Consider the following 13,735-nt stretch of genomic DNA (forward strand, 5'->3'; position numbering starts at 1 on the left):
TTTCTTTTAACTCCTCTATCACTTGATGCCATTTTAAATTGTAAGGATTGCAAAATTATTTAATAAATCAAGTCACAATTCAGAAATCACAGAAACACTGTATACAACCCGACCACATGATAGCTTGAGGCAGACTGGGACTGAAACAAGTCGGTATACCTACAGTTTAGTGTCAGGAGTCATGTTCAGCTTGTAAGTCACCACCTGCTCTTATCTGTAATCTGGGAAAACAGCTGTTTGAACACGTTTTCAGAAAGAATAAAAAACAATTTCCTGAATTTTATTATAAAAATAAAAGTAGGTAATTATCAAAACAATAATGGAAATAGGTAATTATTATTAATTTTTAATTAATAACAGCACTGAAGTTTTGTATAACCTAAAAAAATTAATATGGACGAGATTACTATATGTACATTACGGTATTATTATTTGTCTGGTCCGTTAACTCCGAAATCCTTTATATCAGGATCTGTTAAATTGAGGGTTTACTTTACATGTATAAGTAGCAGTACCTATATCAAATAAAAATTGGTAACGTCTAATCCCAAGGGGTGGCAAAAATTGCCCACGGTAAATTATGTACCTGTTTTTCTGAAAAAAATTTTCTTTTAAATGCAGTTATATACAATGAAATATTGTCACCTTAAATGACAATTATACTTATTTTAAAGATTTTTCAATGAAAACTTTAAGAGATACAGGATTAAATTTTAGGAGATAAGAGGATCTAGGATTAAATATTAATTTGCTGTTATTTTTATTGGATTTCCCAACATTAGAGTGAAATCATATTCACTATCAAGAATATAGATATAAATATATATTTATATATACACTGGTGTTCAAAGAAAGTGCATCACCTAGGAATTTCACATTTCTAACCCTTTCTCACGATGGTATGTTACATTAATTACTAGAATCACAAATAGAATTATAAACAAAAGATATTTATTAATAGTTAGGGCAAAGTTAAGTAATATTTGACAGGTGCTCTGAAAATATTACAAAATGAGCATTTATACAACAGTTTTGGTGAACATTACAATTATGGCTCAAACATTATCAGAAGCCCCTCAATTTGCTTCAGTTTATCATTTTAAATAGAAAATAAAATGAAAAATTTACCAGGTGCAAACTAATATTTAGTTGAACTGCCTCTGGCCCTGATGACAGCAGCACACTGTTGAGGCATTTACGAGATCAATTTCTGAAGATAAACTGATAGTCTGTGGTTCCAAACACGAATTATGGCTTCCTGAAGTTCACGAAGGGCCTTTGGTTTCTTTCTGGAAAGGAGCAGATTCCACACGATGCCAACAGTTCTCTATAGGTACCTCCATAGCCAGGTGGGCAGGAGTAGCAGTGCATAGTACACGCTTCTTGATTAGACCGGGGTTCGTGACCACCAAATACGGAGGATGCGGAAAGGTCAGGGAATGACCACCTCATATCCCCGGAGCAATATGGCCTTAGTTGCTAATGCTCCTAAAAAAAAAAAAAAAAAAACCCAAATAACAAATAAGTTCTCTATAGGATTCAGGTCCAAGCTGTTTCCTGGCCAGCTAACAGTTGTAATGGACGTTTTCCAACCATTTTTTCACCTGTAACAAATGTAAACACATTACTGTTGAATCTCTAATATAGAAATGAAGCTAAAGTAACTACAGAAGTGCCTACTTACACTGTTTGCCCAATGACAAGAAGCAGAGTCATCCTGAAAGATGCAGTTAATTGGCAGGTTGATCTCTAATGGTTGGCAGCAATTTACTTTCCAATATAGCCAGGCATCCATTGGCATATACGGAACCTTTTATAAACTGCAGGTGACCTACTCCGTAATACGAAATGCACCCCCATATCATTTGGCTAGTAGGGAATTGCACTGCAGACATCATACACTCTGGATGGTATTCTTCACCATGTCGGCGACTACGGTAGTCTGAGACAGCATTTAAATTTTTTTTTTTGGTGGGACCAACTGATGATGTTACCAACAGCAAATTCAAAATGGAAAGCATTTAAAGAATTAATCTTGGAAGCTACTAGGTTTTACATACCAACTAAGAAATATTGTTCAAGGTTTAGGCCTAAATGGATGTCAGATGAACTAATGAGACATATGGCAAAGAAGAAAAATGCATGGGATACATATAAATTAATGGGTGACATGGAAGCTTATGATAGATATAAGCTGGTCTGTAACCAAATCACAAAGCAGATTAGGCAGGCAAAGGCAGATTATGAGAAATCTTTGGCAAAGGATGCAAAGAAAAACAACAAAGAGTTCTTTACTTATGTAAACTCTAGAAGGAAAGGGGTGAATCAGATTGGTCCACTGGATATTGGTGGGTCAACTGTTGATCATCCTGCTCAGGCGGCTAACAAACTAAATGAGTATTTTGCATCTACATTCACCCATGAGCAGTTATTCAGGGAGGGGTATGCCAGAGGTGAATTAAATTCTGGCACTGGGCTAGATGATTTTGTAATAACTGAGAGGAAAGTGGAGGTTGTTGTTGTTGTTGTTGTGTTTAACGACACAAAGGCTACTTGGGCCATATTGTGTCTTTCTAATGGTGAATATTCAATAATAACTATATTTTATGATATAATCCTATCCGGTTTAGGAAAGTAAATAGTTCTTTTTTATTAGGATCATCTCCTAGAATCTGCATTAAATTTATTGATCTCTGCATATTAGTAATTGATTTAAAAGTGTCTAAGCGGATGTTTTGAAATCGGGGACAGTCCACTAACAAATGGCGAATGATCAATTGTACTTGACATGATGTACATTGGGGAGCGCTGTCATTAGTTAATAGATAGAGGTGAGTGAGGTGAGTATGCCCAATCCTTAGCCTTCCTAAAATTGTTTCTTCTCGTCTGCTTTTCAGGAAGCTGGAGTGCCACAGCTTTGGTTCTGGTTTTATTTGGTACAATTTATTTCCTGGATGGCCTTTCCAGATTAATGACCAGCTATTATAACATGCTTTATGGATAATATGTTTATAATCAGTATATGGAATTTGAAAAGTTTGCAGAAGAGTATTATCTGGTTGTTTGGCTGCAAGATCTGCTCTTTCATTTCCTGCAATCCCAGAATGACCTGGAATCCAGCAGAAAGTGACAGTTTGGTTTGACTCTTTACACACAAGTAATTTAGAATGGATTTGTTTTATTACAGGGTTAGAGGAGTTGGTATTACTATTTATGGCAGAGACAGCACTGAGTGAGTCAGTGTATATTAAGGCAGACGAAATTAGAAGTTGAGTAATGTGACCTAGAGCCAAGTTAATAGCATAAAGCTCAGCAGTGAAGATACTGCATCCTATGGGTAATGAGACAGAAGTGGTGAATGATGGAAAGATAGCCGCAGCGCCTACTTGGGTCTCAGTTTTTGATCCGTCTGTATAGATCTTACAAGCCTGTGAATTGGAAGCAGAGTGAGTTTCATGTAATTGTGCAATATTGAAGGGACACAAGGTGTTCTTTCCCCACTGTTGGAAATAGTCATCGTAAACTGCAGGGATATTTGTCCACGGTGGATCAGGCGGTGTTATGTCCTGATATATATTGCCGATTTCAATATTCCACGTTTGAGTTAGTTCTTTAAGTCTAAGTGCAGCAGGTCTGTTTTCATTTGGTTTACTGTTGTAAAATGACTCCCATTCGGTATTGTACAGACATCTCCAATTTGGGTGAGAGGGAAGACTGCGGATTTTTGCGGCATATATCAAAAGCAATGTTTTCCTCCGAAGATGTAAGGGAGGTTCATGGGCTTCAATGTAAAGACTCTGGACTGGAGAGGTTCTGAAAGCCCCTAGAGAAACTCAAAGGGCACTGTGCTGGATGGTATTTAATCGCTCTAAGGTATTCTTCCTTGCAGAGTCATACACTGGAGAACCGTAGTCCAAGCGGGACCTGATGAGAGCTCTATAAATATGGATAAGAGTATGCCGATCAGCGCCCCATGACATAGATGACACACACCGAAGGATATTCAATTTCTTCAAGCAGATGGTTCGGAGATAGGCCACATGTGCTTGAAAGTTCAGTTTTCTATCTAGTATCAGGCCAAGAAAGCGGACAGTGTTTACCAGAGGAACTGACATATTTTTTATCTTTAACTCAGGATCAGGATGAAATGACCGGAGTTTGCAGAAATAAGTGGTAGTGGATTTCTGTTCAGCAAGATGGTATCCATTGCGTAAAGTCCACGATTCTATTCTGTTTAGAGAAATTTGTAACTGTCTTTCGATAGAATTCATATTTTGTGATTGGCACGATATCGTGAGGTCATCAGCATACATATATACATCAATAGTTTTTGGAAGATCTTCCAATATATTGTTGACACTAATTGCAAATAGCGTTGGACTCAGTATGGAACCCTGTGGGACACCCTCTTCTTGAATATGAGATATTGATAGGAAGTTTTGATATCTGACTTGAAAGGTACGTAAATTTAAAAAGTTCTGAATAATTTGAGGTAGATAGCCTCTCAACCCTAATTGATGCATATCCTTGATAACACCATGACGCCATGTGGTGTCGAATGCTTTCTGAATATCCAGGTTGACCATAACTAAATGTTGTCTCCTGATGAAGGCGTTATGTATGTTAGATTCAATTTTGACAAGTAAATCTAGGGTGGACCTGTTTTTGTGGAAGCCATATTGGTGGTCAGAAAGCAGATTTTGGGAGTCTAGAATCCAGGTGAGTCTCTTATGCACCATCCTTTCGAAGATCTTGCCCAAACAGCTTGTCAATGATATTGGTCTGTAATTTTGAACTTGAGAAGTATCTTTGCCTGGTTTTGGTATTGCACAAATATATGAATGACGCCATGAGAGAGGATATGTGTTTTCTGAGAAGATCCTGTTATAAAATAGCAATAGTGTGTACAGATCAGCTTCACACAGATGTTTAAGCATTCTGTAGTGAATGCCGTCTGGTCCTGCTGCACTATTTGGAGATTTACTCAAGGATTCTTTGAGTTCAGCTATAATAAAAGCCTGGTTATATGGGAGTGGGAGATTAGTGGAAAAATTTAATTTTTTTCGTTCTTCATTAGTTTTAATTCTCTGAAAAGTAGTCACATAAGTGGTAGAGGCGGAAGTATTATAGAAGGATTCTGCTAAAGCATTTGCGATGTCAGTAGGAGAGGATAGGTCCTGCCCATTCCACTGTATTATTGGAGACTGTAACGGTAGAAATTTTCCATTCAGAGCTTGTATTTTTTTCCAGATAATCCGAGTGTCAGTATTTTTGTTAATAGTTGAGGCGAATTTAATCCAGGAGTCACGTTTTGCTTTTTTCCTAATTTGTCTTGCTTTGGCTCTTAGTTTTTTGAAAACTATAAGGTTGGCGGTAGTGGGGAATTTGCGAAATTGGTTCCAAGCATGGTTTTTTTCTACTTTAGCTATGGTGCAATCTCGATTCCACCAATGGTTTTGGTGTACCCGCTTGCTCTGTTTGGATCTTGGAATAGAAATTTCGGCTGCTGATAATATATGGCTGGTAATGTGTTCGGTTACGTCATCAATATGTTGTTGCTGTACATACTGTTTGTTTAGTAGGACACAAGTAGAGTAGTTTTTCCAGTCTGCTTTGTGGAAATTCCAAGATAAATGGGCTTTCGGGCATGATACGACCTGTGTTTGAATTGAGCTGATGATGGGAAAATGGTCACTGTGGAATGGCTCATTCAACACAAACCATTCCATACTTGGAAAAAGAGATGCTGAACAGATAGATAAGTCTATGGCAGATGTTGTACCTGTAGGTAATTGAATATGAGTTGGAGAGCCAGTGTTTAATACAGTCAGATTATGATTATCTAGGAATGTTTCAATTAATTGGCCTCTCTTATCCATAGTGGAGGATCCCCACAATGGATGGTGACCATTGAAATCACCGAGTAAACAGACAGGAGGTGGTAGTTGTGTTAAAAGGCTGTCAAGTTCAGTCTGGGAACAAGGATAATTAGGTGGTATATAAACAGATGCAAGAGTTAATGATATTCCCATTGCTATCCGAACTGCTACAACTTCTAGGGAGGTTACTAGTTGGAGATGTCTTGATGGCATGGTAGTTTTCACAAGAATACCTACCCCTCCACGAGAAGAGTCAGAATCCCTGTCTCGCCTAAACATAGTATAGTTTTTGAATTTGAGTGAAACTTTTGGTGATAAAAATGTTTCCTGTAAGCATACTCCTAATGGGTTAGTTCGCATGAGTAAATCATTCAGGTCATCTATATTACTGCATAGTCCTCTGCAGTTCCATTGAAGGAATTCGTTCATTGATTGGGTTTATTTGAGGAAGATTGATCTGACTGTTTTTTCTGAGGTTTCTGTCTATTTTGTTTTGATTTTTCATTTCTGGGAAAGGTTGGGCATCCTGTGTCCATGGTATCATTGGCATGTAGTTCTAATACTGTGTCTTCGTCCTCTGACTGAACCTCCATTTCCATGTTGCTATGGCGTGGTTTCGTTGTCTTTTTATTTTCAACACTAACAGATTTTGTTCGTTCGGGCAAGGTTGAGATGGCATCAGTTGGGATACTGATTGGTGTGTTGCTAGTTTCATTAACTGTAGATTTTTTATTGTACGTTAGCAAAGTTTTGGCCCAGGTGGCAAATGAAATGTTTGGTTCTATGGAGACATCTATTTGAGTTGAAATTGACCGGCTATTTTTAGTGACCGATGCGTATGATCGGCTAGGCATGGTTAACAGAATTTGCTTCCTTGCTTCTGGGTATGTGACTTTATGCTCTACCTTATATTTCTGGATTTGTTTGCCTGTTTTCCAAAGGTCACATGCTTTAGAAAAGGCAGGATGGCTTCCTTTACAGTTAGGGCAAGTAGGAGTGGTAGCTGTACAGTCACCTTGGGAATGCTCCTTAGAGCCACAAATAGGACACACAGCATCGCCTCGGCATGCCGTCTGAGAATGGCCATACTTCTGGCACTTAAAGCAGCGAATGGGATTTGGGATGTAGGGGCCGAATCTTGCAGTTTAAATAACCTGCTTTAACAGAAGATGGAAGAGTCGGAGTGCTAAATGTCAAAATGATGGACCTGGTTGGTAGTAGGTTGCCATCTTTTTTGGTCATTATTCTCCGCGCTTGAGTCACTTTTTGTTCCCTGAGTTCTTGCATTATCTCTTCTTCTGACACAGATAGCAAGTCCCATTCGCTGATAACGCCTCTAGAGGTGTTAAGGGTGTTATGGGGCGTAACTGTCACTGGAATACTGTTAAATGGAATACTGTTAACTGTTAAATCACTGGAATACTTTAACAGCTTCTCTGAGTGAGTTGTCTTAGAAGTTTCAATTAGAAGGTCTCCAGATTGGAGACACTTAACCATTTTAGGAGATCCACAAACCGATTCCAAACATTTCTGTATAAGAAAAGGCGATAATTTGCCAACAGGTTGCATGGATAACAAGTGCATTATAAGAAATGCCGGCACGTCTTTATTCTGATTTTCCGTCCTTAGTCGCTTTGGACGATTGGAGTCATGGTCAATGTCAGGAATTTCTGACCTTGAGCTCGAGGGCTCTAACAGTGGATAGTTACTTATATCCATGTCGGCTACTTTTGGCCCTGGGGGTTTGTCTTTACCACCCAGGTTACCGGCCCCGCCACGGGGAGGCAGGAGCAGTGCCACGAGGTGACCAAGCGGCTATTAGTTGTGTTAGTAATAGAGGAAAAAGAAACAGAAAGGTGTCTTTCCTTTCTGGGCCTTTGCCTACTACTTGTAGAGCGAAAGAGCTACTGAAATATAAAATGAAATGAAGAAAACTGTATTCAGAAATAAACAGAATATGTACTGGCAAAAGCTCTTTGGATAATTCGCTTGGAAAAACGCACTGAGATCGCTTGGCCACGGAACACTTGGCACCCGGGACCGGAAAGTGGAGGAGAAATTGTTGATGATAAACATAAAAATGGCACCCGGGGATGGATAGAATCTATCCAGTTATATTAAAGGAGGCAGCAAAGGAAGAAAGCAAACCCTTAACCATAATTATGACAGATTCTTTGGACTCAGGGAAGGTACCCATGGACTGGAGATGTGCAAATGTGACCTCAATTCACAAAGGAGGATCAAAAGGTGACACAAGTAATTATAGACTTGTTAGTTTAACTTCTGTGCCAGGAAAATTAATGGAGACAATGGTTAAAGAAGCACTGAAGGATCATCTAGACAAGACTTCAGTTATAGCTCGGACACAGCATGGTTTTGTTAAGGGAAAGTCTTGCTGAATTTGATTGGATACTATGATGTGGTCATCACAAAGGAACTGGATGCAGGGAATAACTTTGATATCATATATTTGGATCTTAGAAAGGCTTTTGATACTGTTGCCCATGGAAGACTGCTGAACAAATTGGAACAATGTTGCATTAGAGGCAAATTGCTGCTATGGATAAAGGGATGGCTGAGTGGAAGAAGACAGAGTGGTAAGCAATAGACAGTGCTCATTGTGGACTAATGTTATTAGTGGAGTCCCTCAGGGTTCAGTGTTGGATCCATTGTTGTTTTCTGTATTTATAAATGATATTGATAATGGTATATCAAGCTTAATGTCCAAGTTTGCAGATGATATGAAGGTTGGCAGGTTTGTTAAGGACACTAATGACAGTATGCTACTGCTGCAACAGGATCTAGAAAAGTTGAGCAGATGGGCTGAGAGGGGGAAAATGAAGTTTAACATTGACAAATGTAAAGTTCTACATATGAGAAGCAGTAAACCCCAGAGTGACGTATCAACTCTATGGTACTATACTGACAATGGCAGAGAACAAAAAAAGGACCTGGTGGTAATTGTGCAGGCAGATATGAAGTTTTCTGAGCAGTGCAGATGGTCTGCAAGAGTAGCTCATAGTGTCTTGTGAATGATATACAGGAATTTTTCCTGTATATCATTTCCTGTATATCAGGAATTTTTCTAGCAGGGATAAGTAGGTGATTATCCCCTTATATAAGGCAATTGTCGGACCACACCTTGAGTACTGTATACAGGTCTGGAGGCCTCATTTCAAGAAGGATGTAGAGCTGCTGGAACGAGTACAGAGAAGGGCAACAAGATTAGTGAATGGAACAAAGGGGTGCTCTTACGAAGAAAGGCTTAAGTTTTGCAAATTACAGTGTCTGGAGACTAGGCACCAGTGAGGTGATCTGATAGAGATGTATAAAGCCTTGAATGGTTTGAGCATGCTCAATGCTGATGGGATTCTTCCTCTAGCTCAGAATAATCACCTGAGAGGGCATAAATTCAAATTGAGGAAAGACAGATGTAGGATAGACGTGCGGAAATTTGCCTTTAGCCAGCGGGTGGTTGGTTGGTGGAACAGACTTCCATCCCTTGTCGTGGAGGTTGATAGCCTAAATAAGTTTAAGGCTCAGCTTATTATTTTGAACGAACAGAGGGGTGAAGTGGAAGTGGGTTTTTGTTTTGGCTGATACTGCATAAGCTTGCTTTCTTGCGTCATATGCCTCTACTAATGATAATGCTGGGCTACAAAAGTCCATTTCTGAAGAAGTGTCTTCTGACTGTTACTGCACTTGCTACAACTCCTGTAGGTTCTTCCCTTTCTCTTTTTAGCTCAGACAAAGAAGCTTTATGGTTTTTAAGGTATAAGAGCTTCAAAACGCAGTCCTGTTTTGGCGTATAGACTCATTTGCATCTGTTCCTTTTTTACTTCCAGCTGAACCAGTATTCTTGAGTTTGGAAAGAAGTCTATTCACTGTCAGCTGATTACAAGAACCTCTATAAGCAATATGACGGGAAGAACATCCTTTCTCATGTAAAGCAACAATAGCATTCTTTCTTCGTGGTGTCAACTGCACATTACTCGCCATCCTGACACAAGCAAGGAATGACTGCAACTCTTGCAGAGCGTGCTTATATAGCTGAAAGTAACAGCTGATGCAATATTATGTCAATCACCTATGACATAATATTAATCTTATCGATGATATAATATGTCAATCTTATCTGATGCAATAACATAAGTATTTAAGTTATTTGGACAACAATTACAATTTTAAGTGGTCTGCACTTTTTTTGAACACCAGTGTATATATGTATATTCTCTCTTGCACTCATTATATAAAAATCATAAAAATAATGGGGGGGTTACACCAATTACTTTTTTATGATTCAGTAATATCGTCTACATCAATCTATGTATCACTTTATTTAATTTTATCAACTTCTGGGCTCAAATTCCCAGAAATTTATCCAAAAGGCACTTGTAAGCCCAAATTAGACAAATAGTAATAGCCATATAGTGAAAGGAAGCCACAGACTTTTACTGCACTGGCAAACATAAAAAAAAAAAAAAACACTAAGAAGTAGATAAGAAAATACAAATTATATTCTTCCCTCCTCATGCACATAACCATCCAGGTTGCCCTTTGAATTTATTCAAACTATCAGCCTCAACTATCTGTAATGGCAACTTATTCCAGGAATCAACAATACTGGCTAAAAGAAAACTTCCTACAATCTAATCTAAACCTCAACCCCTGTAATTTGAATTTATGGCCCCTAGTTCTGGAATTCTTTATAACAGTGAAAATTCCACTTTCATTTATTTTTTTATCAATTCCTGTCAGAGCTTTATAAACAACAATTAGGTCACCTCTGAAGTGCCTGGTTGCCAAGCTCTGTAGCCCACATAATCTGAGTATTTCCTCATACGGTCGTCCTTTGAACCCTTTCAAGAAGTTGTTCTTTTTTTCAGATGAGGTTTCCATACTTTAACACAATGCTATTGTGTGCAATTTCCAAGGCTATTTTTGTACTGCCATGTATTACAAACTGCTCTTTCCAGATATTGACTTTGTATAGGTGACTATAGTGGTCTCAGATAGATTTATAAATTCTATACAATTAAATAAACTGATGACATTACCAACAGCAAGTTCTAAAATGAGAAGGATTCAAGGAATTAATCATGGAAGCTAATAGGCTTTTCATACCAACTAAGAAATACTGTTCAAGTTATAAGCCTAAGTGGATGTCAAATTAACTAAGGAGACTTATGCTAGAGAAGAGAAATGCATGGAATCAATATAAATTATCAGGTGACATAGAAGACTGTAGTAGATATAAGCTAGTCTGTAATCAAATCACAAGGAGGTTTGCACACCAAAGCAACTTAAATTTGAAAATAAAAATAGCCATTAACACATTCACTGCTGGTTGAATGAAGAGGTTTTTAATCCACACGGATGAAAAACTATCTGACTTTTTGAGAACCATGGATAAAGGGATGGTTGCATGGGAAAAGACAGGGTGGTAATCAATGGACACTGCTCTTCATGGACTAATGTTATTAGTGGAGTTCTCCAGGGTTCAGTTTAGCATTAGGGCATAAGATGCAAGAAAGCTTAGAAGCATGAGCCAAAAAAAAAAAAAAAAACCCTTCCCATTTCACTTATCCATTTACTCCAAATGTTTGTCTAGTTCTGCCTTGAACTTAAATATTTAAGTTGCTGACCTCCACTACTACAAGAGATGGAAGTTTGTTCCACCTATCAAACCACCCGCTGCCTAAAGGAAAATCTCTGCACATCTATTCTACAATTCTCTTTCCTGAATTTGAATTTATGCCCTCTCAAGTGATAATCTGAGGTAATCTGAACAAGAGGAAGAATCTCATTAGCACTGAGCTTGCTTAATCCACTCAAAGCTTATATACCTCATTCAGATCACCTCACAGGTGCCTAAGTCCCCAGAAGCTAAAATTTGCAGAACTTAAGCATTTCTTGGTAACACCAACCCTTTGTTCTACTCACCAATCTCTTTGTCCTTCTCCATATTCGTTCCAACAGCTCTATATCTTTCCTAAAATGAGGCTTCCAGACCTGTATACAGTACTCAAGGTGTGGCCAGACCATTGCCTTATACAATCACCTCCTTATCGCTGCTTGCAAAATTCCTGTACATCATTCGCAAGACCCCATGACTGTCTGCACTGTCAGAAAACTTCATATCTCAATGCACAATTACCCCGAGGTCTCTCTCATTCACCACTATCCTGAGTGTAACACCTTCCAGTTGGTACATCTATCTAGTGTTACTGCTACCCATATGCAGCACTTTGCATTTGTCACTGTTAAACTTCAGTTGCCACTTCTCAGCCCATCTGCTCAACTATTCCAGATTCTGTTGCATCAGCATACTGTTATTAACAACTCTACCAACCTTTTTATCATCTGCAAACTTTGACATTAACCCTGATATACCTTCATCAATATTATTGATAAATACTGAAAACAACAATGGGACCAACAATGAACCCTGGGAGACTCCACTAATAACATTAGTCCATGAAGAGCAGTGTCCGTTGATAACCACTCTCTGTCTTCTCCCACTCAACCATTCTTTTATCCATTGTAACAACTTGCCCTCAATGTCATACTGTTCCAGTAGTCCTCCATGTGCCACAGTATCAAAAGCTTTCCTAAAATACAAGTATATGATATATGAAAATTATTCTTTGCAACCAATTCCTTTGTGACCACATCATAGTATCCAATCAAATTTTGTCAGACAAAACTTCCCCTTAAGAAAGCTATGCTGTGTCTGAACTATAACTGCAGCCTTGTCTAGATGATCCTGCATTGCTTCCTTAGCCAGTGACTCCATTATATTCCCTGGAACAGAAGTTAGACTAACAGGTCTGTAGAAGAAGAATAATTCTTCATTGCATATATAACGCACACGCCGCTGTACACAATACCCTTCACAGCTACAAGCTAGGGGTAATTACCCATGTCACCCTTTAATCCCCCATTGTGAATTAGTGGTACATTTGCATACGACCAGTCCATGGGGACCTCCCCCTAAATCCAAGGAAGCTTTCATAATTATGGCTAAGAGTCTGCTTATTTCCTTTGCTGCCTCCTTTAATATAAACTGAATAGATCCCATCCACCCCAGGTGCCTTCCTTATGTTTAACTTCAACAATTTCTCCTCCACTTTTCTCCAATTTACTATAAAATCATTTAGTTCCCTGTTAGAGTTTGATAAACCTCTGGCATTCCCCTCTTTGAATAAATCTGCATGTGTGAAGGTAGATGCAAAATACTCAATCAATTTATCAGTTATTTGAGTAGGATCATCAATAGTCAAAACATCTGTGGCATTAGGTAAAAAATTCTTTGTTGTTCTTCTTCTTTGCATCCTTTACAAAAGATTTCTCGTAATCTCCCTTTGCCTGCCTAACCTCCTTTGTGACTTGATCACAGACTAGTTTATATCTGGCATAGGCTTCTGTGTTGCCTGATAATTTATATGCTTCCCATGCATTTTTCTTCTCTGCCACGAGCCACATTAATTCATCTGATATCCATTTAGGCCTAAACCTTGAACACTATTTCTTAGCTGGTATTATTTTATTATTAGCTACATAGTGCAAGGAAGCCTGAGGCTTATGCTGCACAAGCCAAAAAAAAAAACGTAAGTTAGTTTTCCAAATTTTTATTAGTTAGTGGAATATTTATGAATAGTGAGCAATTTTTCCATTAAAAAATTATAACTTTCAGAAAAAGTAATACCTTGCTAAACTTTCTGCTCTATATGTTTGAAGATCATGCCTCAAGGAATCCATTTCACTTCTCATTTTTGCAAGTTCGCTAAGAATTTTTTCCTGTAAAAGTGTTTGCAAATTTTAAGCTATCCTCATTTAATTCAATTGATATAACA

At 38.3% G+C, this 13,735-nt stretch overlaps 1 protein-coding gene across 1 annotated transcript in view; it reads right to left on the reverse strand.

Moving 5' to 3' along the window:
* Window positions 1–13,735, reverse strand: part of LOC150077286 (liprin-alpha-1-like) — a 1,048,988-nt gene that overhangs the window by 499,826 nt on the left and 535,427 nt on the right. The window contains exon 11 of the mRNA XM_090386159.1: window positions 13,588–13,679. Coding sequence (XP_090242285.1) covers window positions 13,588–13,679 — 92 coding nt within the window. The remainder of the gene's footprint in view (window positions 1–13,587; window positions 13,680–13,735) is intronic.

The sequence above is a fragment of the Mastigoproctus giganteus genome, chromosome 12 (genome assembly GCF_048544385.1).
Source record: "Mastigoproctus giganteus isolate SK-2022 chromosome 12, ASM4854438v1, whole genome shotgun sequence".
Classification (NCBI taxonomy): domain Eukaryota; kingdom Metazoa; phylum Arthropoda; class Arachnida; order Uropygi; family Thelyphonidae; genus Mastigoproctus; species Mastigoproctus giganteus.